The sequence below is a fragment of the Plectropomus leopardus genome, chromosome 2 (assembly GCF_008729295.1).
Source record: "Plectropomus leopardus isolate mb chromosome 2, YSFRI_Pleo_2.0, whole genome shotgun sequence".
In the NCBI taxonomy this organism is placed as follows: domain Eukaryota; kingdom Metazoa; phylum Chordata; class Actinopteri; order Perciformes; family Serranidae; genus Plectropomus; species Plectropomus leopardus.
In genome coordinates, this window is record NC_056464.1 from 35,626,359 (window position 1) to 35,651,864 (window position 25,506).

Genomic DNA, 25,506 nt, shown 5'->3' on the forward strand with positions numbered 1-25,506 from the left:
CTATCTGTCCCCCCAGCCCTGTCTCCAGACACTGTCCTGTCTGCGGTGGCTGGTCTCCGGTCAGAGCTGCGGCCTCTCTTTGGCTTGTCTGATGCAGTTGATCCACTGTTGTTTGTTGAAGGCGTCGCTGGCCTGGAAGCAGTGGCTCTGCAGCTGAATGCCGGTACGGTCCGAAACCCGGAAGAAATTTTTTGCTGTGAGGAGGAGGGACAGCAAGAGAGACTATGATTATTATATTCTTTAAATTTGTATTTTGTTTAATCATTTTCTGAGGTGTCCTGAGTCTCGACCTTTAAATCCATCTACTCCACTGAGTTTGAGTTGAGGATGAAAACGTATCGTGTAACGTGTAACGCGTAACATGTAACAAGCTGACAATTCTGTCTGATACAACATTTTTAAAGAGGATGCCCATATCGAAACTCCATTTGAACATTTTAAAAGGTTGTACTTATGCACTTCCAATCACACTTGTAATTGATTTTCTTCTGTGTGCCTATTTTTGACCCCTATATATAATTTTTGTATAAGGTTTTTCTAAGAAAAATTATCATAATTATAATAATAATTATAATCTTATTGCGAATACCTGTTTAAATAAAGGATTGAATAAAAAAAAAAAAGAATGGCAGACAAATATAAAAAATGTAATAAGCCTTTTTGATGAGGAATGTAACCAAATCATGTACACTGAACATCATTTTAAAATGTAAAAATAAACTTGTCAGTGTCATCTGATCGACACAGTTTCCAAATGACTTGTATCTTTGGCATCATGTTGTTTCAGTGCTCCAAATACAAAATCAAAATATGGAATACTGATTAAATATGATGAAATTCACACATTAAACTAGCTGCTAACACAAACACCAATCCACATATACTCTTTAAATTAAATTGGGTTTTTAGTATGTTGTGTTCACACTAAAAAAGTAGGAAAATTATGTATACTCATATATCAACAAAATATCCACAAAATAGCACTACACAAATGACACTGCATACTTTACATTAAGTTACATACTTATTGTAATGTTGTGTGGGTTAAATTTAGGAAAAGAATCATCATGTCAGTGTAATTTAATATACCTACATGTTCATGTGGTTTTACAAGGGAAACACAAGCCTCCAACCAAAAGTATACCAAAAGTACAACAAAAGTATACTAAATATCTTCTGGCCATACAGCGTACTCTTCAGTATCAGTATTAGTAGAAGTGGAATACAGTCATTGTTTTATAACAGATAGAAAAAATAAAACAAGTGAATGCATTGATCGTGGAATGACAAAATGATATCTGTGAAGCACTGACTTCGCTCGTTGTTGCTGAAGGCTCCTCTGATGGAGCCGCCCACCCTCATCTCTCCGTCTGATAGGTCCTCGAGGTCCAGCTGCCGGATGGGGATTGGCTGGCGGCAGAGCTGGTAGCTGACCGGCTGGTCGTTCAGCGAGACGGACCGGGTGATGACGAGGACGTCCTGGAACAGGAACACATGGAGCTTCTGGAAAAAGAGAGAAAGAATACGTTATTTTTTCATAATTCAGTGATCCACCTGTCAATTGTTTTTTGTGAATATTGAGTATTTTTTTCCATAGATGACAATTAACATATTTGGATCCTTTTTTTCTAATCATAAAATTGGTAAAATAATCAAAGTAGTAATAGTAGTTCCTGTACGGCAGACAAACTGAAAGTAACTAATCACAATTGCAAAGGTGAACTTTTCTATTTTTATATAAAGTATATAATGTTATAGTTATATGTTACATTCATATGTTAAGACATTATATAAAGGTGGGAAAGAGACACAACAATAAATTGTTCTCAGAGTGACCTCCACCGGATCCAAACCATAATGTTTGACCTTTCTGATGTAGAAAAACACTGTGTGAGCTGGTGATTGAGTGACTGAAGAACTCAGGAGGCTTGGATGAATTACATACAGTATTTAATCAGGAATCGATCGAGGAGAGTTGCATCTGAACGTGCAGAGTGTCCACACACACCACAGCAAACTGTCTAACTAATCACACTGTTTATATAATTATTTATTCATTTATTTTATTTCTTTTCAATTTCTATTCTGTATTTTCTTTCTCATCTTTATTCATGTCTGTGATTAGTTTAGATCCTCTGTATGTTTACACATGCCACTCCTTGTGCTGACGATGCTTGTGGGTAAATGCCCTTTATGCACGTACATTATATTTAATATGCACACTTTAAAGGTTGACACATGCAGGTATGCATAAAGAGATACTTTATTGTGCATGTGCATGTATGTAAGTATGTATGTTTGGTATAGGTTGTTGTGCATTTATATAAGAAAAATTTAGTCAAGTGCATACCTGCTGTATTGTTTTGTATGCCAACATTTCTAAATTAAATTTTTTTAAAAATTATATTCTATCGGTCCCTTAGTTTAAACAAGCAAGTGTGCTCACCCTGTTGACCCTAAATCATCTTGCCTGTCTCCCCAACTATGCAACGGCACATCCCCAAGAGGAGACACTAAATCTGCTTATACCAAGCACAAGAAAAGGCTGCTGTGAGGGTCTAGTATCTGGACTCAAGGCCTCTTGTAGGCCTGGTACTGACCTAATTCTCTATCACTTTCTATTCATGAACTTAGTAGAAGACCGTGTAGGACATGTTTGGATAAAAGGGGTCGGGAGGTTAGCAGGTATGAAATAGTAGAAATGTACTGACGAGTCCTCTGTTGTTCTTCAGCTCTCCGTGGCAGCTGAGGGTCCTGGACCGCTCGATGAGTTCGTCCCTCTGTCCCTCCTCAGTGTACAGCAGGCGGTCCTTGTAGTACTGACACTCTGACTCGCCTGTCCGCCTGTTGATGTCCGCCACCACGCTCTGAACCATCAGCATCTGAGGAGCAAGCAGACAACATGTAACCTCATCCATCCATTTATACCATCCGATCTGTTTTCTAAATATTCAGTTTAATGTTGCACTCTCATTCCTTCTGCTCTCTGCTTCTGTTTCACTGTTGATCAACAAAAACAACCTGTTGATGTAGCTAACTACACAAGTTACATGCAAATAATGGAAAAAGTTCAATTGTGCAGAGAAGGTGGTGCAGAGAACCTCAGTATCTCACATGAAAAAAAGAGATGAATTTAAGCAACTAAAAAGTGTTATATAATAGATTTTCACCCAGATTGATTATATTTAATAAAGGAAGTTCAAAGTACAAAGCTGTAAAGTTATTTCAGATTATTTAAGAGTAATATCTTATTTTTTTAGTATAAGCACTGGGCTTCTTCTGACTTTTCCACCATGAGTGATGCACGTAACAGATGGGTTTTTTCTCACAGAAATTCACCTTGGCTGTCTCAGTTGACTTTTGTCCTTACAGGCTCCCTGTAGGCCCACAGGCTTGTAATTTTTACCTTTTATCTAAAAAAATAGATATTTTCTAAACGTTTTTCATCGTTTGTACTGATAATTCAATCAGGAGAATTTCACACCCATACAAGCCCTGAAGTGCTTCAACTTCACATCACAAAAGAAAAATCAGCAGAACTTATGGGATCTGGATACAGATGCCCTGCTGGTTGGTTAACTGTGTAAATTAACATGTTAAACTTGATGTAAAAATTTGGTGCAGATTAAAAATTTTGCTGTTTTAAATGGCGGTGTGACCATTACTGCCAAATTTTCAGTGTTACTACAGACTTCAGCGTTATATTTGCACAGTTTACATCTGTACTTGGTTGGTTTTAAGAAATTTAAAAACATATTTCCCACAACCTCAGACTGACAGTGAGACCTGCAGGACAAAGGTGTAGATTAACGCTGGTTTTCCTCACCGCCTCGTCCAGGTGCTGCCGGTCCGGATGGTCGTTGGCCGTGTGCTTCAGGATCTCCCTGAGCAGCAGCGGGTATTTCACCAGTCGACTGCGGGGAATGTCCAGGAAGTTCCACAGGTCCAATTTCCTGCTAAATGGTGATTGGAGACAGCGCTGCAAGAAGTCCTGAACCCGCCGATCCTGCTTCTTCTGGTCCAGCAAGGACTTAGCCTTCACCTGGTTACTGCAGTACGCAGTGTAGGAGGAGAGACAGGGCAGCTGCAGGGACACAGAGACACAGACATGGTTACTGCAAAGTGTAGGACACAGAGACGACTATCATTTTTTTCAGCATGATGCATTATTTATAGAGAAACACTCACCCAGTCAGTCAGGATGTGTCCCACATGTTCTGTGGACCCGTCAGGTTTTCTGGCATCTCGGAGGCGACTCAGCAGGTCTGACAGGAGACAGACAGTTTTGAAATGATAAAATTTACAGACATCAGCACCAAAAGCAGAATGGGAACATTTAAGACAATTTGTCTGGGGTTTCCAAACTCAATCAACTAGTAGGGCTGACATACAATATCATACAAATATTTACTGATGTCAAAGGGATTTTTTTAATATGATATTATATGATATTTTGTAAAATATATAATTTTTGCATAAAATTTTATTTTGATTCTAAAAAGCCAGGGTTCATGAAAAGAGAACTTTGCCTTAAAAAATATAGTCAAATATAGTAAAAAACTGCCCACATTTTTATTTACATTAGATACTTTGAAACAATTAATCTGACACTTGATGTCAATGTGACTAATGTGACTTGATGTATATTTTTTAAAATTAATATAACATATATACAAACGCGAAAATAACGAGACTGAAAAGTGGGGGGGCAGAGGGTCAGGAGCTGGTATTATTGTCCTGAATACCCCAGGACAGAGAGCAGAGCAGTCCTTAAATTACTGACTGACAGCAGTCACACATAAATATCAATTTTTATGTAATTAGCTAGGATTTAACATAGTTAAGAGATGATGCTGTGTTGCTGCGGCATTTACATTAATCTGACACAACAGTTCAGACTTGTGCTGTGTTGAAAGTGATCAGGAAACGTTACGAGGTCTCTAATAAGATTGTGACTTTTAAATAAAAAGAAAATTCAGACATGAGGCCAACATGTTAAATAGTCATCCCATTAATGTAAAGAGGTTCATGAAAAAGGGAACTTTAAAGCACGTTGCAGCTTGTAAATCTTTGACGAGTAACTATCATCAGATGCTGCCTCCTACCTTCATGCAGGGGTATCAGCGAGTCCAGCGTGCCAAAGATCTGGGTCAGCTCCTGCTCAGTCATGATGGATAGCTTCAGCATCGGGTCACGGTATGCCTGCAGCGCACACGCACACGCACACGCGCACACGCACACGCACACGCACACGCACACGCACACGCACGCACACACACACACACACACACACACACACACACAAAGATGAGCAAATGAGCTCAGAAAGTACCGGCACAGTTCTTTAAGGGAAAAAAAAAGAGTTTCATTTACCTTTTTAGCCAATTTGAGATCCTCCACTAAGTCTTGCTCGCCCTGAGCCAACTCAAATATAGCCTGCAGGGAGAGAGAGAGAGAGAGAGAATTTGGGAAAAAAGATCGTCTTTGGCACTGGGTCATCTTCGTGTTAAAAGTGGTTGAGATTTGAGTATGCTGAGGGTTTTTTTGGGGTTTTTTTTTAAATGTGGTGAGAAGAAAATAGAATCTACTGTTTCGTGGTGTTAAAGGACATATTGTTTTTGTCAAGTGTATTTGTTAAGTTGTCTATTCTGATGTTTTGTATTTGTTGTCTTTTTTTCTCGTAAATTTATTTGTCCATTAAGAAAAATATTCAGTTTTATAAAAACAATTCAACAAAGTTGACAATAATGTTGTTTCTCATACTTATGGCTGGTGAATAAAGCGCTGGAGGAGAGTTGTGTTTTAATCTGAATGTGTTCTCAAAGTATCATTTAGATAAACAAAATAAAAAATTTAAATCATTCAGCCCAGCAGCAGTGTGTCTCTCACCTCTTGCCGTTTTATCTCTTTTGGGCTCAAAGGTTGCGTCGCTCCCAGCCGGACGTCAAACGTCTCACTCCAAAGCTTGCTGTCACGGCGCTTGGCAGCCTGGGCAGTTGAAGTGGAAACTCGTGCTGCAGTCATGGAGGAGGAGGTGTTGGACACCGTCGCTGAGATAACGCGCGTCTTCACTGCGGATGAGGAGGAGGGAGGAGGAGGATGGGAGGCTCTCTCTGTCTGACTCTCATTACGGAAACTGATGGAGCGCTGCAGAGACAGAGACGGTCAAACCAGCTGATACACACAGGATATTTATTTTGTGTATTTTTGCATCTGTAGCAAAGAGTTACAAACTGGGACGAGCTACTTTTGGCACCTCTGGTTCCAGGAACTAATTTGGACATTTAAACTGGCATGAAACTCGGTTGTATTATGAATTTAAATTAATAATGAACAAGTAAATCCAACAATTTTTGGTTGTTTGATTAAAATATTAAAGGCACAAGGACGTGTGCATCAAAGCTTTAGGGGAAAGGTAAACTACGACTCCCAGGGTGCACCGCTAACCTTAGGTGGAAGCTAAAGATTACATGTTGAGAGCACTGATTTATCAATGTAAAGCTTGAATTAGTTTTGAATTAAGTGTCAATTTTGGATGAAGTCAGCAACAATCGAATGACAAAGCGCTGAGTCTTATGGGTACTGCGGTACTTTCTAGTTTCTGCTTCATCAAAACAGAAACAGAATCAAGAGGAAATCAATAAAACTGATGGTCAGTACATTAACCAGTTGAGTCAGAATATTATTCTCTCCTGTTTCTTATCCACAAAAGGAAAGTCTGAAATGTAAATACAAATTTGGGGAGAACACTTTCAGAACAGGGGAACCACTTCACAGCTGAACTGACTTAGAGGAAAAAGACACCTGATTGGCTGTTTACCTGCAGCGTCTGACCAATCCTCTTCAGCGGGACGGTCTTGACGGGCGGCAGCAGGCTCGCCAGAGACGTCACCCGGGATACGAGTTTACTGCGCTTGGTGCTGGGCTCCTGAACGAGAGAACAGAGACAGACTGCGTTCACATCGTCACACAAAAACAACACTCCTGTGATCAATGAGTCACTTCACACAACGCTGTTAAGACCAGAGGTGATATTATAAGAGACGCTGTGGCAGACACAACGACGCACGTCACCGGCCATTAAAAACTCCACACGTTCTACAATCAAAGGACTTAATTTCTCTTCACCTTTAATGGCAACAATATCGTCACCATTACCAGAGCTAGAAAGGAAATGTTGGCATTGTACATTTCTGCAAACCCCAGATACGTTATATTTGTACATTATTATGTAGCAAATACGTTGTTGTTAACATGCCATTATTTTTAAAAAAAAAAAAAAAACAAAAACATATTTTGGCTTAAAATACAGGCTTAACCCTGGCAGGAAAAGTAAAATCTCAGTAAAAACCAACCACTTTTCGTGGCGCTATACCTGCAACAAAGCACCCACATTTGGCCTCAAAAGCTACTGGAAACACACTGACTCGCTAAATCACAATGAGTTTTGTCATTTATCGGTCTTGAACAATGATCTGAAGATCAGCAGACGTCTTGTCTAGGTGACGCGCCATCAACATCCTGATGAAAAGTCAGCTCACACACACTGTCACTTTATACAGTAAATGTTGATATAAAACATGCAAATGTAGCGTATTTGTGGTTTGCCAACAACAATGTCAACAATTTATTCTGCCGACTGGGCTGACTCAAGTTTGGAGGATCTTATTTATCTTGCTAAAGGTAAAATTGAAAATCAATGATGCAAAGGGTGTGAAAGATTGCTTACAGAGACAGAGTTTTGTTATAGCACTGACTCCAAAATCATTTAACTTCCCAATGAAAACTATCACTGTGTGACTCTTGGAAGTTTCTGTAGCTGTCAATCACAGTTCCAAAATATTCAGTTTACAAAAAACAACAGAGAAAATCTGCAGATCCCAACTTTGGAGAGGCTGCACCCGGTTTAAATCATACAAATAAAATTGTTTTCTGTTAAAAGAGTAATGATAATCAATCAGTTGAAATGTTTTTAGAACAACGTGCCAGTCTGAGGTTTAACAGTAAGTGTGTGTCTGCAGATTGTTCTCGTAAGTTTGCGGGAAAGTCGACTCGTTATTGTTAATAAACCGTAGGTTAAACAATGGTGTGACTCAAAGTGTTTTCCCTCTCTGCCAGAACACACACACACACACACACACAGATATGAAGCCTTTAACTTATCAGGATCTGTCTCTGTGTGTTGAAATACCACCAGGCTGCTTGTCCTGGATACAGACTTACAAGAAATCAATGTGTGCATGTATGTGTGAGTGTGTGTATGTTCGTGTGTGTTTGTTTGTGTTTGTGTGTCAAAGTCAACTGACCTACTGGAACACAGGAACCATCAAACTCTGTTTCCATCAACACAGTCAGGAACCAGTCGACCAAAAATAAATTGACCTCGGGTATTGTTTTGTTGTTTTTTTTATCCTTGATTGGTCCGCAGACGCAGAAAGATTTTCAACTTCAGCTATAAGCTCACATCACGAATCTTACAAACAGATTTCCCACAGTTTTTGTGTTTTCTGTCTCATTCATGGAAATCAACAGTTAAGAGGAGACTAACAATTGAAAGTTGTGACTTTGCAGCCTTTAATGTTGCTGTTGGAGGTTTGACGAATCTCTAAAATATCAAATGTCAGTATCAGTTACACTGCGTTAATCAGGCCAGTGTGTTTAGCAGATGATTCTGTTGTATTTATTAAAGATTTAAAAGTCAGGGAAGGTAATACATAATCTGTTTATTTGCTTCACACTGGAGAAGTTTCCATTGGACATGTAATAGATTTCTGTGTGTGACGGCTCTTCAGTTAATTCAAACTGACAAAGATCAATTCAGCACAGTCGGTCAACAAAAGAGTAATTACATCAGATTTACAGCAGACGGACTCTCAAGCCATGCTGGACGGTAACACATTACTAGTAGTGTGTTACAGTCATGAAATTACTCATTACGATGTCACTTTTGTCGTCACGGCCCTTCTGATTAATGACAATCACATCCTGGTTTCATTTTCGTAGTCATTGTGCAGCGCATGCAAGTAACAAAGCAGCAAGCTTCCTTGGAAGAGGTAAACACATCAGCGGCTGCAGATATTCCCAAAAATGACCCACAGCTGAGTAACACAAGGAAACGGTTCATTTACTGAATAGTGAACGTTTTTTGTTAAGAGCATCAAATCAGAAAACACTTCAATGTGTTTTTGTGGAGGGTAATGGATCAATTACGTATTTTGATGTTTAATTTGGAGTCAACAACGGGCTGCAACCAGGATAGAAAAGATGCATTAAGGACAAAATGGCACATGAGTAGAGAAGTTACACTGCAAACTTAGTGCAACTTTTAACAGATGTAAATTTATGCACATCTCCTTCCACTAATGTTATACAAATACTCAGAGTTGGTTTATTTCAGACCAAAATGTGCATAGAAAAGCTCCTCATGCAGGACTGCTGAAGGAGGTGAAGAACAGAGCTGAGAAGGAAGTTAAAGCCTGATGGAGACACATGGAAAAACTAAGCATGTGGTTTTCTCAGTTTTTCTCACATGTCTGAGTGTGAGGCCTGACAGTTAACAGTGTTTTTGTTCAAGATGAAGAAAAAAAGGCCCCTTGGACAAACAGTAATGTCAGGCTTTTTTTTTTTTTTTGAGGCCTAAAGCAGAATCTTTACAACCACCTCAGATGTTTTCCTCACAGAAAAGTCAAGTGACCCTCTGCTTAAATAAAGCTTATGAAAGACCTCACTTAGTGCCATATAGTGTTCAGGATAATGACACACATCAGTGGCATTAGACCAAATAATCAGAAACCTTCTAATGTGGAATGTTTTTGTAGAAAATATTTCGGTTGCCTTCCCAAGTATAATGTTAAAAGCTTTAAGCATCACATTCACCTTCAGTGGTGGGTTATAACTAAGCACATGCATTTGAGGTACTTTTACTTTACTTGGGTATTTCCATTTTATGCAGCTTAAAACTTAAACTCCACTAAATCTCAGAGGTAAATTTTGTACTTTTTGCTTCACAACATTTGTCAGTTTTAGTTACTTTTCAGAATACAGTTTTTGTCCAGATTCCTATCCAGGGAAATCCATCTCCAGTTGATTTGATTTTGAATGTTTGTGATAGACTTAAAAATAATGTGTTCAACTGTGTGTTGAGAAAATCCAGCAGTGAAACGCAAACTGATTCAAAACACATCATCTGGCGGAGTTTCGCTGGCTCTCAGGGCTGTGTCTTGAACTACAGGCTGCATTTTCATTTGTCCGTCACAAAGCCGCCAGGAACAGCACCAGGCTTTGAAGCCAATTTTACACAGTGGACAAACGTGGAATTACACCCTCTGGGTCCGAAAGGCTTTTACCAATTGACTTACATTCAGTAAGAGACAATCAGTGGATACATCTTTAAACACCAGCATCCCCCAAAATGATTCGTTTTACTATCAGGATTTGATCCATTCAGTCTGATAACATTTGAAAAGTCTAGAAGAGCCCAAGATTAAATCATTTAATCTGTATTTAAGTTAGCAGAATGCTAAGCTAGAATTTAGCCAGTCGTGCACACTTGTCCACGCTCGGCCGTTGTAAGTGCTCTATGAGCACCATTACGTGGAAGATCGTGAAAACAGAAAATTTAATGCACTACTGAGAAGCTTTCATAGGAATGAACAGGGGCTTGCCTCCAATGCTGTGTCCAGGTCTTTTAACACACAAATGTCTGCCACCGTGGACACAAAGAGTTTCGCGGATCAAGCGACACACCCGCCCTTCTCTCCCTCGAAGTAAAACCGAAATGTGATCAAACGATACTACTAGACATTGCAGATCAAATATAAACCAAGATGTTACTGTGCCACATATTTCTTGACTAAAATGTTTTCAGAAACAAATCTTAGTGCCGTGTGTTTGGCTGTAATAGCATGTGTTTGTGAACAGGAAGCGGGCGCCATCCCGCTTCCTGGACAGTGAAAACAGAAGCCGAAAAAACTGAGATCAAACAATGAAACTAAGCAGCGCTGATCGAATGTTTTAGGCTATTGTTTAATTGTAGTAGGAGACTATTTCTTGCCAGCTGGCATCCATTGTTTCACAAGTGAGAGTTTGCGTAACATGACCCACCAGCTGGAGTGTTTATTGGCCTGGTGTGCCGCAGTGCATTCTGGTAGTTTTAGGTCTTCTACATCTTGCTTTATTTTTCTCTGTTTTCTCTGGTCATGCAGCACCAATTTCAAAAAGAATTTGCATCTTTTTCCTGCACTGATAGCCTAATTTTATTCCAAGGCCATCTTTCCATCAGTGAATACTTGTCAAGGCTAAATAATCTCTTCAAAAACTCTCTTGTATCACCTGGAAAACGCACTGTCTAAAAGCCTGAAAACAGCTGTTTTTCTGACACCATGAAAAGGACTTTTGGCAGATGCGTGTTGCCCACAAGACAGCAAAACTACAAACATATGATCTTATAGAATGAAGCATTGCTGCTGATTAAACTACCCAAACAGAATATAAAGGAGTTAAAATTTGCACAGCCTTTAACATAAAGCAGCAGAATACAACATACACAATATATTTTCTATCTTACCTCCACCCGTTTCCCCATGTTGTATTTCCCTTTGCTGAGAAGCAGGAAGAGGGGCGTCTGCCCAGCCACCATACTGCTCACCACAAAACCCAGCACAGGATCTGGACCTTTCCCAGTACCAAGAGAGGGTCCAGAAATATTTTAAACTAATCCAGAACGAGTTGTACAAACACTGGTGAGAAGTCTGGGTACAGTCTGATACAAAGAACTCAATTTTTAGAAAGAGTCCGGTACTGATCGAGGGTCCAGGAGGGAATACAGGAGAGACTGTGAGACAGCTACTAAAAGTGTGAAAACGTCAAGTGTCAGGAGGGAGCATGATATCAGTAGATCTTTCAGAAGCTGTAAGAAACCAAGAGTCCAAATGGACCTTAGTGCTGGTCAGAATCCAGAAGGAGACTAGAAAGAGTCTGATGCCGGTTTTGAGTCCTGAATGTGTCGGGTGTTCATTATTCAGTACCTTTTTTACAAATCTCCTCGAATGAGTTGACACTGGAAGAGCAGCCACAAATTCCAGAGGCCAGAAAGAAAGCATCCAAAGAGAGTTTGGTACCAGAGAAGAACGCCTGGTGCTGTCAGAGGATCCGTTCGGTACCGGCAGTGTTGAGTCCAGTAAAGGTTTGTTCAGACCAGAGCTCTGACTGCTGGACCGTCTGGAGCTCTTTTTCCAGGTTTCTGTCTGACCTCTCCGTTAAATAGCTGTTCAAGCTTACTCACTCTGAATGATGTGCACTCGTCCCCCTCCTCACTCTCTCGCTCTCCCTCTGACTCACTCACAGGCGTGCTCTATCACTTTACTTCCTTCCTTTCTTTCTCCCAAGCTCCTTTTTTTTTTTTTATTTTATTTATGATATGATCATTTTTCTTCATGTCAACAAATCCTATTAGAAGCCAAAACACAACAATGAATATATGACCAAATAACAAGTTTATCAAAGTCTGATGAATCTTCTTCCTCTGTGCCACTGAGATCCATTGTTGTGCAACAAAATCACTCCTCTGGGTGACATGTCCCTTCATTACCTTGAATGCACTGTAGTTTATTTTAACTCCGTCCCACAAACACTGTCCCCAAACACTCACGAAAGCACCACATGTGGGTTAATACGCTGCTGAATAGATGTCTGCTGTACATGTTTCTTTTTTTGTCAGGTAAACTAAACAAAACTAAAAACAAAGCATTTAATTCTCATTAATAATCTGATTTACAGAATAGGTTCTGCACATAAACTTTAGTCATGTGGTACATGGAGTGAAGCGGAAAATGTAGTATTTTCCTATAAAAATGTCATAAAATACATATAAAAACTAAACCCTGTAAGTATAACATAGTTTTTTCCTGTAAAAATTTAGTGAGGTAGACAAAAAAGTCAAATGTTTCCCTGTAAAAATTAAGTAAAATATGCATATAACTAAAATATACCCCGTAAAATGTATTAAAGTACATCCTATTATTCTCATTGTAAAATGTAGTTGACATACTATAAAGTACAGAATTTTCCTGTGTACGTGCTGTTCAGTAGACACAAAAAATAAAATATTTCCCTGTAAATTGTAGTAAATTAGAAATAAACAAAAGAGAAACGTAGGTAGATTAAAGATACAGGTATGTAAAAATTTAACAGTATATTTAAATTATATTCCTGTAAGTATAACATAGTTTTTTCCTGTAAAAATTTAGTGAGGTAGACAAAAAAGTCAAATGTTTCCCTGTAAAAATTAAGTAAAATATGCATATAACTAAAATATACCCCGTAAAATGTATTAAAGTACATCCTATTATTCTCATTGTAAAATGTAGTTGACATACTATAAAGTACAGAATTTTCCTGTGTACGTGCTGTTCAGTAGACACAAAAAATAAAATATTTCCCTGTAAATTGTAGTAAATTAGAAAAGAGAAAAGAGAAACGTAGGTAGATTAAAGATACAGGTATGTAAAAATTTAACAGTATATTTAAATTATATTAATTTAAATATTATTGATAGTGGAGCTACTGGTGACGCTGAAATTTGACTGTTCAGTCCAACATCAGTCAATGTTAATCTGAACTGTAATTACTGAAGAGAGTCGCCTGCAGGCAGCCAGAGCTCTGCCCTGGTTTTCCTGCAGCTTTGTGTGCAGTTTGTGTTCGTGAGAATACTTCTATTATCTGTGGGGACAAAAACAGTACGTTTTAGAATAAGGACTTGGTTGTTGCTTTACGTTACAGTTAGGTGGTTATAGAGCTGACAATTAGTCGATTTCCAGAGAATTTATCTGCAACTATTTTATTGTTTCAGTCATTTTTCAAGCAAAGTTCCCAATCAAATGGACATGAAAACTGATTTTTTTGTGGTTTTGGACTGTTGGTCCAACAAAACAAAACACATGGAGACGTCAGCTTGGGCTCTGGGAAATTATGATAGCCATTGATGACTTTTTTGACATTTTAAAGACAAAATGATAGTTAAGGTTTGGGTACGTCTCCAGGGAATGAATGTACTGGTAAGTTGATTTATTGTCCACTAAAGAAGATTTAGGTATATATAACAAAAGCCAAAATAAAGAAACTTAAACACACGTTTATGTTTTAGATCAGCTGGGAGCACGGAAATATTGGTTATGTGTTGTGTTTTTAGAAATGTTTTCAGGGTTTCCTTCGAAACTTGTGACTGGTATCACTGACCTCTGATCTGACACGAGACCCACCTCAGCTAACAAAAGCTGCCCATGAGACGCAGCTCCATTGTCTGAGAATACAACCATTTGGTCGTGGACGCCCAGAAAGGACCAAGTGTCCCTGACTGAACCACGAACAAAATCATTTTTCTCTACTGACTCAGACGGATCCCCCTCACTTCATCTGAATTGTGACATCGACTGCAGGCGGCTGCATTACCACGTGATGTATTCAACTGAAATTCAACAGTGAGGTCCTTAAAATATAGACAGACGTAAACGATATGACCAGGATTTTCTCACCGAATGGTGACAAAACCACTCATATGCACTTTGCCTCAGACAAAGTTTTTCAGGAAACGATGCATAAAATATAACAATAAAATATAGTCACCTGCCACCTTATAAGGTACACTTTTTCAACTGCTCGTTAATGCAAATATCAGACAATCACATGGCAGCAACTCAGTACATTTAGGCATATAGACATGGTCAAGACGATTCGCTGAAGTTCAAGCCGAGCATCAGAACAGGGGAAGAAAGGTGATTTAAGAGACTTTGAACGTTGCACGGTTGTTTGTGCAAGACGGGCTATTCTGAATATTTCAATATTTCACCAACTGCTGATCTACTGGGATTTTCATCAACACCCACAACCATCTCTCGTGTTTACTGAGAATGATGCGGAAAAAAAAAAGAAAATATCCAGTGAGCTGAAGTTCTCTGGGCAAAAACGCCTTGTTGATGCCAGAAGTCAGCGGAGAGTGGCCAGACTGGTTCAAGTTGATAGAAGGGCAACAGTGACTATAATAACCACTTGTTATGACCGAGGTCTGCAGAAGAGCATCTCTGAACGCAAAACACGAGGAACCTTGAAGCAGACGAGCTACGGCAGCAGAAGACCACACAAGGTGCCACTGCTGCCAGCTGAGAACAGGAAACTGAGGGTACAACTGGCGCTGATGCCCCAAAGTTGGACAATAGAAGATTGGAAAAACGTTGCCTGGTTTGATGAGTCTGGATTTCATGTGAACGGTGACATTAACTATAGACAGCTGCAATAACACGTGATGTATTCAACCGAAATTCAACAGAGAGGATTTTCTCATCAAATGGTAAAATGCCACTCATATGCACTTTGCCTGAGAGAGATTTTTTAAGGAAACAATGCATAAAATATGATAATAAAATACAGTATATAGATATATAATATGCTATTTCGGTAAGCTGGCTACAATAGACCCCATCATGAGAATAATTTTCAACCCAGGTGAAAAATACCGGATTTTCCTTTAACTGTCTCAGCTGAAACAAAACATCACACTACACACGATGAGTATTTCACAGTACTTTAGTTATAGTAGGATTAAACTTTTATTTATTATTACTATTATACATTTTGCAAAAAAACAAATATATTCATGTTTCTGCATAAACTAAAACATCAATCAAAAACACTTTATCGTCCATCTTTATTCTGTAAATGTTGCAGAAAAATGAAAGAAATGGAAAAAAAACACTACAATTTGGAAAAGATTACAGATGGAGAGAGGAAGACAACAATGACCTCAATCCGCAGGAAAGATAGAGAGGCAGAAAACATCAGTGACTTCAGCTTAATCGCAGCTCTGACCTAAAATCTCAACTAGTTTATAAAAACTGAATTATGTGGAAGAAAATAAACGTTTTTTTTGTTCATTATTGAGGTTTTTGTTTCACAATTGTGAGTTATGCTAAAATGATGTTATATCATTCTGAATGTTATGAAACTATGAGATAAAAAAATCATCGGGTGCATCACTTTTTATACCAATAAACATCGATATACCAACTCACATTATTTAAAAGTGTGTAATAAAGCCTCTTATTTTATTTATAAGGCCTTATTTTTAAAGATGTAGGTGCTAGAAAAACCTCACAGTTCACAAATCCCGGCCTTCAGTTTACTAAACCACATCGATAACTGTGAATCTGCATGTGACCTGAGGGCCTCAGTTATTAATTAACAATCTATAACCACTCTGGTGCCAAACAGAAACCTCCAAAGTAAATGAGACCCAGTCCTAAATAACTGCAGGACTATTTTAACAAAATTTATTTACATAATTTACACATTAGATTTGTTAGTTCTCTTCTCAAGGCATTTTATAATGATTTACTGCTTTTTCTTATTTATGTAGTTGATGTTTTTATGATACTGAAATGAAAAAAGCACGAGTAAAGGGGGATGATGGTCGTTTTTCTTTATTTTCTTTTTCTTTTAATTATTGTTATTGTTGTCAGTTTTATTGATTTATTTATTATTATCAATTTATTTATTCATTTTGGTTGTTGTATTGTTTTTAATATGAGATGTCTTAGAGAATGTGGAGAGCACTGTGTTGTTAAATTCAAAATTCAATTTAAAAAAAAAAGCATTTAATATTACTGTATGTGACTCACTGCGCTGCAGGGCGTAACAGCAGAGAAACAATAGGGTGTCCGTTGATTTAGGTGCATTAATCTGGCCGTGCTGCTCTGAAACAAAATATAACTGATGGTGTGTTTGAGTCTTTTTGTCACACTGAGGTGTACTGACCAGGGTTGACATCCTGTGTTAGACTGAGCAGGGAGGGAAACGGAAGGAACGGGCTGCTGGCAGAGGGCTAAATATACAGACACTAACATGAGGAGGGGCCCAACATGAGGGTCAAGGGGCCCCCGAGTGTCTGATATACAATAAACCGCTGACAGAGGTGGAGATGACTAAGTACAGAGTCAGAAATCAGTTACCGTCTGGTCTATGAATATCTACAATGCATCTACCAGCTTGTTTGCCTTTTGTCTTAGCTTATTTAAATAGTAAAATCTATTTGTGGCGGCAGATGTTTTAATTGTGATGCCTGACACAAATATATGAATCTGTAGGAAACCCTGCAAATCATGAATCCACATCCAACATTTATGTCTACAATTCAAAGTCTGTATCTTAAATACACTAAACTGTTAAGATTAGTTTCCCTCAGAAATAAATATTCCTGCCATAGTTTCACACTATCCTACTGATCTAACCCTCAGGTGGTGTAAATCTTTATAAACACATATGTATGCAGAATCGGTGGGCAACTGGACAAGATTTTAGTGCACAGGTTCTGGTTTCTACCAACTGAGTGGCAGGTAAACAGATTGTGTGTAGAGGCAGAACACATTGGCCGATATGCAATCTTGAAACCTGACGGCTATCAACTGAAGACGTTTTATCTTCAAAGCGCATTCACACTATCAGTAACATTCACACACACATTCACACACTGGTGGCCAAGGCTACCGTATAAAGTGCCACCTGTTTTCATAAATTCACATGCACTCACACACCGATGCCATCAGAGGCAATTTGGGGTTCAGTATCTTGCCCAAGGATACTTCTACACGTTGACTGAGGAGCTGGGGATCGAACCGCAAACCATTCTAATAAAAGACAACCCGCTCTACCCTCTGAGCCACATATATATACATTTTTAGAAACATTTAGCTGCATTCATGTGCGAATATGAGTGTATAGAGATTAGCTGAAATGATCCGCACACACATTAGGGAGTCTTGGCCCAGATATCCTCCAGCTACACCAGATCTCACGAAATATTGACCGTTGGACATATCCTCATCGGAACAATAGCCGATGGGATTTGAGATTGTAGGTGGTGCTAATGCGCCAAGACTAGTCACAATGCACCCATAGAGGCTGCTAGCTCGTAAACCACATAGGTAAATACATTTAAGGTGTTTGTCAGACCTCAAGGACACACACTATATATATTGGTAAATAACACTGAATGAAAACTTTGTACAGAGGTTGTATCCTCCCCGCAGCGGTCGCAGGTCCGAATCCGGCCTCAGCCCTTTGCTGCATGTCGCCCCCTCTCTCTCTCCCCCTTTCATTCTCAAACTGCCCTGTCCATTAAAAGCAATAAAAGCCATAAAAAATCTTAAAAAAAAAAAAAAAAAAACTCCACAGAGCAGCTACAGGTCATAATAAAGAGACAACATAAAGAAAATAACTGTCACTGAAGGGCTCTGCTCACCAATCCAGACTAAACACGGACCAGAAACAGTATGAGTAGATAGAATGATAAAATCATAATTAATTTGCTTTACTTGAAAAAGTTGGTTTTGTGTTAAGTTACACCTCAAAGCCCTGGACATTACGTCACATTGCATAAGTGCTTTATGCAGCTGAAGTTTGGGTGACAACACAGTGGAGCAGCATCACTTCCTGAGCTGCAGTACACCACAAATCAAGACCATGTACACAAAACTGCAACAGGGAAGGTTTTAAGGGGAAGATTTAAAGGTGTGGACATAACACCACTACAGAATCTGAACGTATTTCGCCTCATCAACGCAAATGTCAACAGACTCTGAGAACAAAAAAACTTTTCTGACACCTTTCAGCCACAGCAGAGAAGGTAAAGGAGCTGAACTTACATTGATGTCCAGACTGCAGAGACTGAGTGAGTCTGCATCTCTGCTGGTCTGCTTCCTCTTCTTCTGCAACACACAAAAACACAGCAAACATTATCAGACATTAACAGAAACGTCTTCTGATTCATCAGTACAGTTACTGTCTTTCACAGCTACATTTACTTTTTTATTACACATCGGGCCTCATGCAGAAAACTATATACGAACAAATCGTATCCAGGACTTTTTAAAATTTTGTTGTTACCCATTGATTTTCGGGATTCACCAATGTTTTTTAATTTTTGCTTTTCTCCTAGGCAAGAGAGAATTTTAGAGCACTCATACCAAAATAAGAGAAAAACATTTCGCTTTCACAGTCTACAAATTGTCGTACAACACAAGAAAAAACAAGTTTTATATTTGAGGAAAAATTAAAAATGCTTTAATATAATTTAGTCAAATTTAGATAGAGGAATTATATTGACTGGATTATTAAATTTCAGGGGCGAAGGAAAACTACTAAACTCAGTCTATTCCAGTCTATCCCAATTTTTGTAATTTTTTTTTGCCGTATGTCACTCTCGTGACTAGAGCTGAACTGTAATGGAGGATATTGACTCAAATACTTTACTAAGTAACCTCTGTGGAAGAAGCTCAGGTGTTCAGCTACATGAGAACAAACTACACACTTCCTGTATGCTGCCATGACGACAACAAAACAGGAAGAAAACACACAAACACCTCAGATGAAACAGGTCACTGAGGACATACAGCTGTATGAGAGAGGAGGAGGAGGAGGAGGAGGAGGAAAGGAAGTAAGAGGAAGGAGGAGGAGGAGAAGAGAAAATAAAAAGAGGTGAAGAAGTCAGAGACAAATTCGACCTTTAACCAAGACAGGGACACAAGGAGAGGAGAGGAGAGGAGAGGAGAGGAGAGGAGATAGGGAAGGGATGACAGGAAAGAATGAGGGAGAAGAGGAGAGAAGGAGGAGAAGAATATAGGAGAGAAAGAAGAGGAGAGGGAAAAAAAAGAGAGAGGATGGAGGGGAGAACGAATCTTGACTTTTTAGCAAGATGAGGAGACAAGGAGAGAGTAATTGAGATAAGAGGAGGAGAAGAAAGGAGACAATGACAGAAAAGGAGAGGAGAGGAAAGTAGACAAGGGAAGAGAGGAAAAAAGAGAGAGAAAAGGAGGAAGGAGAGGAATGAACACGAGGCGAAGAGAAAAGAAGGAGGAAGGGAGGAGAGAGAAAGGACAAAGGAGTATCGGGGAGGCTCAGAGAGATTAGGGGAGGACATGAGAGGAGAGGAGACGAGGAGGCGAGGAGAGGAGGATGTTGGGATCGGTGCAGCAGAGTGTAACAATAGCAGGAAGTCTGCTGTTTGTTCAGTATTGTGTTGAGACTTTGTTGTTGGCCGGATGTTATATAACCTGGCAGACTTTACCTTTAACTCACTATCGCTATAGAAACCGAGGAGGAGGGAGGAGTCCGGTCCTCCAGTCCTTATAAGGTCAATCCTTTAAAATCACAACTACCTGTTCACACAGTCTCAGTCAACTAGAACATGAATATTACAGTGAAAAATTACTATTAGCTCGCATTACATCCGTTTCATTCTTGATGCAACCATCACAGTAAACTGTTTCCAAAAACTATTTATTGAGAATTTTAAGGAATGGTTCAAATGTTTTGCTTTTTTTGCAGAGTTAAATGAGAAAATGTACACAGCTCTCAGGTCTGGACACTAAATAAAAAAATAAAGAATCAGCCTCCAATAGCCTCCTCTAAATTTAACTAATTAACACATTACATCTCATCTTATTATTCTGCACAAAAAAGTGTAAAAACAACATTATGACTATTAACGACAGGGTTTATGGGGTTTACTATTTCTTGGCTGCAACTTGCAACACTTCAGGAGCAACCATTTGCTCTCGCTGTTGCATGAGTGCATATATGTAAACGCAGCTCCCACACTAGGAGCTACAGGCTACAGCAAGGCTAAAAACATGACGCCAGTGACGTTTTTCAAAACTCCGCATGTCAGGGCTTCAGGACACTTGGATTACTTTGGACGAGCAGTATGGAGACACATTGTGGTTTTATTATGTTTTTTTTTTTTTTAAATGTTTGAATCCTGGTGATCATTTGCTTTGAGAAGATAATGACTGAAGTTTCTTTTTTGGGTGAACTATCCCTTTAATATTGCTCCTGAGCTATCTGTCCTGACAGCTGGGGAACAGACTAAACATTTAAAGTCGAAGTTAGTAACTTTTATAAAAATAACTTTGTCATATTTGCTGAAACTGTTCCTGGATCTGAAGTGCTTCTTCTGTCATTTCCGAACATGAACAAAAACGACAATCAGAGCTGAGGAGTCAGCTGTCTATCATGTCAATCACTCGTCATGAATTGCAAACTGTCAAACTAGGCAGCGCAAATCAAATATGAATCAAGATTCTGTGACTGAATTATGTTTTAAGACACATGCACTGTTTCGCTTTAAAAGGAGAAAGTTTGTGACCTGGCTGCCACTGAGAATCCTGAGCTCTGATTGGCTGTTTTCCTTCAGCTGTAGTGGATTATAACAAATGCCTTTCGAGGCACTATAATGTACTACTGTCAGCATATACTGACAGTTTCAGCAAATATGACAAAACTTTATTTTTATGAAAGTTGCCAACTGTAGATTTAATGATCGATAGTTAAGGGAGGAGAGTATTACATTTCTTTTTAAATCATGTCACATAATCACTGTCTGCAGAATGGGAATAAAGGGAAAATGTCGAGATGCTACAAGATGCATTTACCGTAAAGTTTTTTCTTAATATTAACTACTTTTTATTCCATAGTATGACCCTCATTTAAAAAAAAGTAATTTGAAGGTGTACCTGCACAGTGTGGTTTTGACGTTGCTCATTTAAACTGATCATTAATTCCTGTACTCTCACTGTGAACCCTTTACAGCTAAAATTAATAGTGCTGATGTTGGTTTTCTGTTTTAATTACAATCAATATTGGTAAACCGTTTTCATCATGTTATTTAATGCCACATGGTGTCATGCAACTGGAGCAGAGTCTGTGATCACATATAGAGCATTGGGTATATATAATATAATTACTGCATAATGCTCTCTGCACACTTTGTACATTTAGGTGTTCAGTATCGATGAAAAACATTCATGCATATGAAACAAAGTTTAACTGAATAATCTGCATACAGAAAATTGCACAAAACAGCAATATAAACTATTCATAAACCAGTGTTGGAATATAAATACCTTTACTCAAGTACTGTACTTAAGTACAAATTCAAGGTACTTGTACTTTGCTTGAGTAGTTATGCAACCTTTTACTTCTACTACACAATAGGACGCACTGCTGTAGATAAAACTGCAGTATATAAAGTAGTTAAAATGAGCACAACCTGAAACATCTACAGCAACATCCACATTAATGCAGCAGTGATATTAATCCAAAAACTACATAAGTAACAGCAAAAGGCTGTTTTACTGCATTTTCTACATTTTCTTTTTTCATACTTTAAGTAAATTTTACTGGTAATACTTTAACAAACTTTTACTCACTAAGGTTTTGAATGTCAGACTTTTACTTGTGGAGTATTTTCACAATGAGATATTAGTATTTGTTTTTAAGTAAAGGATCTGAATACTTCTTCCACCACTGGTATAGACACACATGTACAGTACATGCAGTCGTTGCATGAAGCATGTCTGTATTGTGTGTCACGTTGCCAAGAACGTGTTCACCTCAAACCTCAAAAACGCTAAGGTGGGTTTACAACATTATCTGTGCACATAAAACTGTTTGAACTGAGCGTGATACTGACAAGAAATGTCTGAAACAGTACAAAAAAAACTTAATAGAAATAAAAACAAAGCAAAGAACACATTGTACGAAATGAAGACAATGGCTTGCAGTGGTTTGTGTTCTCATCTGTGCACACGTGATCGACCTGTAACGGGTTATTTAACCCTCATCCATCCCTTTCAGGTGATCGTTTAAAGGATTTCTGAGATAAAATCACAGACGCAGACGCATCGACTCACCCGATAGTAAACAAACAGACAGCAGCCCATCATCAAGATTAGATCCGCTCCAAAAACACAGCTCAGGTGTTAATTAACCCTTTCTGCAAACACTCATCTGCTGCTCCTCTTCTTTCTTCTTCTCCTCCTCCTCCTGCAGGTCACTTTGCTTTTACCCCAAAGTCACATCAGCTGTTGTTTCTTTTCCTTTCTCTTCTTTTTTTGTTGCCTCTCTCCCCCTTTGAATCACCTGCTTTACAGTCACATTTTAATTCTTCTTTTTTTCCTTTGTTCTTCTGTCCTTTTCCAAAATTCAGACTTTTTCTTTTCTTCCTCCTCCAGTTTGTCTCCGAGAGCCTCCTCTCCTCCTCAGTCAGACTCCCCTTGCTCCTTCTCCTGTTTTTTACCTTCTTCTGTCCACTGACCTCCTTGTCTTCTCCTCCTCCACCTCCTCAGTCACAATCTAAAGCTCTCTGAGTGGATCTACAGACCCTCAGGAACAGGAACCCTTCACAATACGTGTGTGTGTGTTTGTGTGTGTGTGTCCACTCAGTTCCCACTGGACAAACAGGAAGTGACGGCCGTTGGGGGGAAACAGGCCGTCTATAATTAGGAGCTACAGGAGACACGGAGACACCAGCAGTGGAGACACTTAAACAAAGAAAATTAACACTGGTTATAAAAATCATGCAAAGAAAAAAAAAAAAACACCTTACACAAAGTAACGAGTTTATTCTATTATTTCAGTTAATGTGACTGAAACAACATCCACGCGGTGAAAGGAACACGTTTTACAACCAGTGTCTCTTTTCTGTGTTTGTTAATAGTTTCAGCCTCTCAAGCAGCCTTAAAGGCCGCACACACCAGGAGGCATGACCAAAACATGAACATGCAAAATACTCATCTGCAAATACTTCACATCCAAATTATTCTTATCAGCGGTGATGCAAATTTGCAACAGTTGCAGGACTTATTCAGCTGGAGATCCCAGCGAGCAATTTTTGGTTTTAAAAAACGTTCTGAGATTGTCACAATGCTACCAATGCAATGTTTTAGTAACAATTTTTTTAGCAGCAGGTTTTCTCTTAAGTTCCTAGAATAAATTGAACATAGAAGGAAAAGGCATGAATGAACAGAGTGGTTCTGGTAAGCAAGTTTGGCGTCTTGATGTGTTTGGCCAGGACACATGACGACACCACCTGGAAAAGGCGAGGTCAAGAGCTGGGTGCTTCTCTCGTACCGACTTCAACGGCGTGCAGGCAGGTTGCGTCTGAAGTTGCATCATATCCAAATTACTGTTCGAAGCACTTCACCACTACATGTCACACTCACACCCAGCATCTTGCCCAAAGATTAGGGGTCCACAGATTATCTGCCTGGATGATTATTGGGGCCGATATTTGGCATTTTGCCGATTATCTGTATTGGCATTTTATTTTAATGATCGCTGATAAAATTAATTAATTAAAAAGTGTAAAGAAAGTGTCAGCATGGGAGGAACTTTTACTTTTTAAAACCTCAGGAAGCTAGTTTACTTTACCCATTTTTATTTAAGCTTTCGTTTGACTTTATAAAAAAAAGTTGCTGAAAACTTGCTGTATATGATGATGAATGTTTCAGTTTTGATTGAACATTTGCGAAAGGCATTTAAACAGAGTTTTGTACTGGAGTTTGCTATAATCCTAACAGAAAGATTTTCACTTTTATTGTAAATGCATGTAGGTTCCAAATATCGGTTATGGGTCTCTTTAAGTACTAATAATCAGTATCGGTATCAGCCCCGAAAACCCAATATCAGTCGACCTCTATCATGGATATTTTGAGGAAACAGGAATCCTCTGATTAGTGGACGCCCTGCTCTTCTGAGTCCATGAATAAATCAAATGAAAGATATCTGAATATCAGATTTTCTCTTTGTTCTATGATATCAGAGTCATAACGCGCTCTGAGGTTCAGAGTGGAGGTTCTCCTCTACGTTCTCCTCCATAATGAAAATCATCCTGTTGTGCATGAAGTCTCAAAAAGTGTGTAGCTGTGACAATGCGGTGAATAATGTGAGTCAGATTTGTTCTTACCCCTCTGAGGGACCAACTGTCAGGAGAGAGGAGAGAGAAGGAGGAAGTTTTCTTCTGCAGCTTCGACCTGAGGGAGGGGAAGAAGAAGAAAGGGCTTCACACTACACTTCCTCCAAATTTTAACGGACTGACACACAAAATAAAAACATTAGATCAGATTTCTTTTGAAATCACAAATGTAAAAACAGTGTTTGGATGAAATGCTCATACGGACATACTGAGAAGTCTCAATACAAAAAGAAAGAAAGGAAGAAAAGAACAAAAAAAGGGCGCTTCCTCAGATTTCATTTTCTTTGAGTTTGACTCATTGAAGGCTGAAGTTCAGACGAAGAACCTCCGACATATTTTTTAATTTTGTGAACTTCCAATTGGGAGCTATGAAACACATTTTTTGTGATTGATAATCAATTAAAATGTATTGCAGAATCGGATGACAACTATTTAATTTTTACAAACGCATTGGTTGTTTTATGACCTTATTTAATTTAAGCAATTTGTTTGCATGTGTGTATTTATGTGTGTACGCAGATTGGTATATGCATTACAGTTTTATCATGTGTGTATGAAATTATCTTACCTTTTTAGAGCTGCAGTGATTGGTTGATTCAACAGTTAGATGATTGACATAAACTTAAAATTATTTTGATCATCATTAATACTTCGAGTCACGTTTTTCAGGCAAAATGGAAAAAATGTAGCTTCTCAGCTGCTAA

General features: G+C 38.7%; 1 protein-coding gene across 1 annotated transcript in view; it reads right to left on the minus strand.

Moving 5' to 3' along the window:
• arhgef3 (Rho guanine nucleotide exchange factor (GEF) 3) overlaps positions 1-25,506 on the minus strand; it is a 34,461-nt gene that overhangs the window by 3,121 nt on the left and 5,834 nt on the right. The window contains 12 exon segments of the mRNA XM_042510035.1: positions 1-76; positions 79-194; positions 1,314-1,503; positions 2,712-2,882; positions 3,827-4,084; positions 4,189-4,265; positions 5,106-5,202; positions 5,374-5,436; positions 5,890-6,147; positions 6,821-6,928; positions 18,693-18,755; positions 24,794-24,860. Of these exon segments, the coding sequence (XP_042365969.1) occupies positions 1-76; positions 79-194; positions 1,314-1,503; positions 2,712-2,882; positions 3,827-4,084; positions 4,189-4,265; positions 5,106-5,202; positions 5,374-5,436; positions 5,890-6,147; positions 6,821-6,928; positions 18,693-18,755; positions 24,794-24,860 (1,544 nt within the window).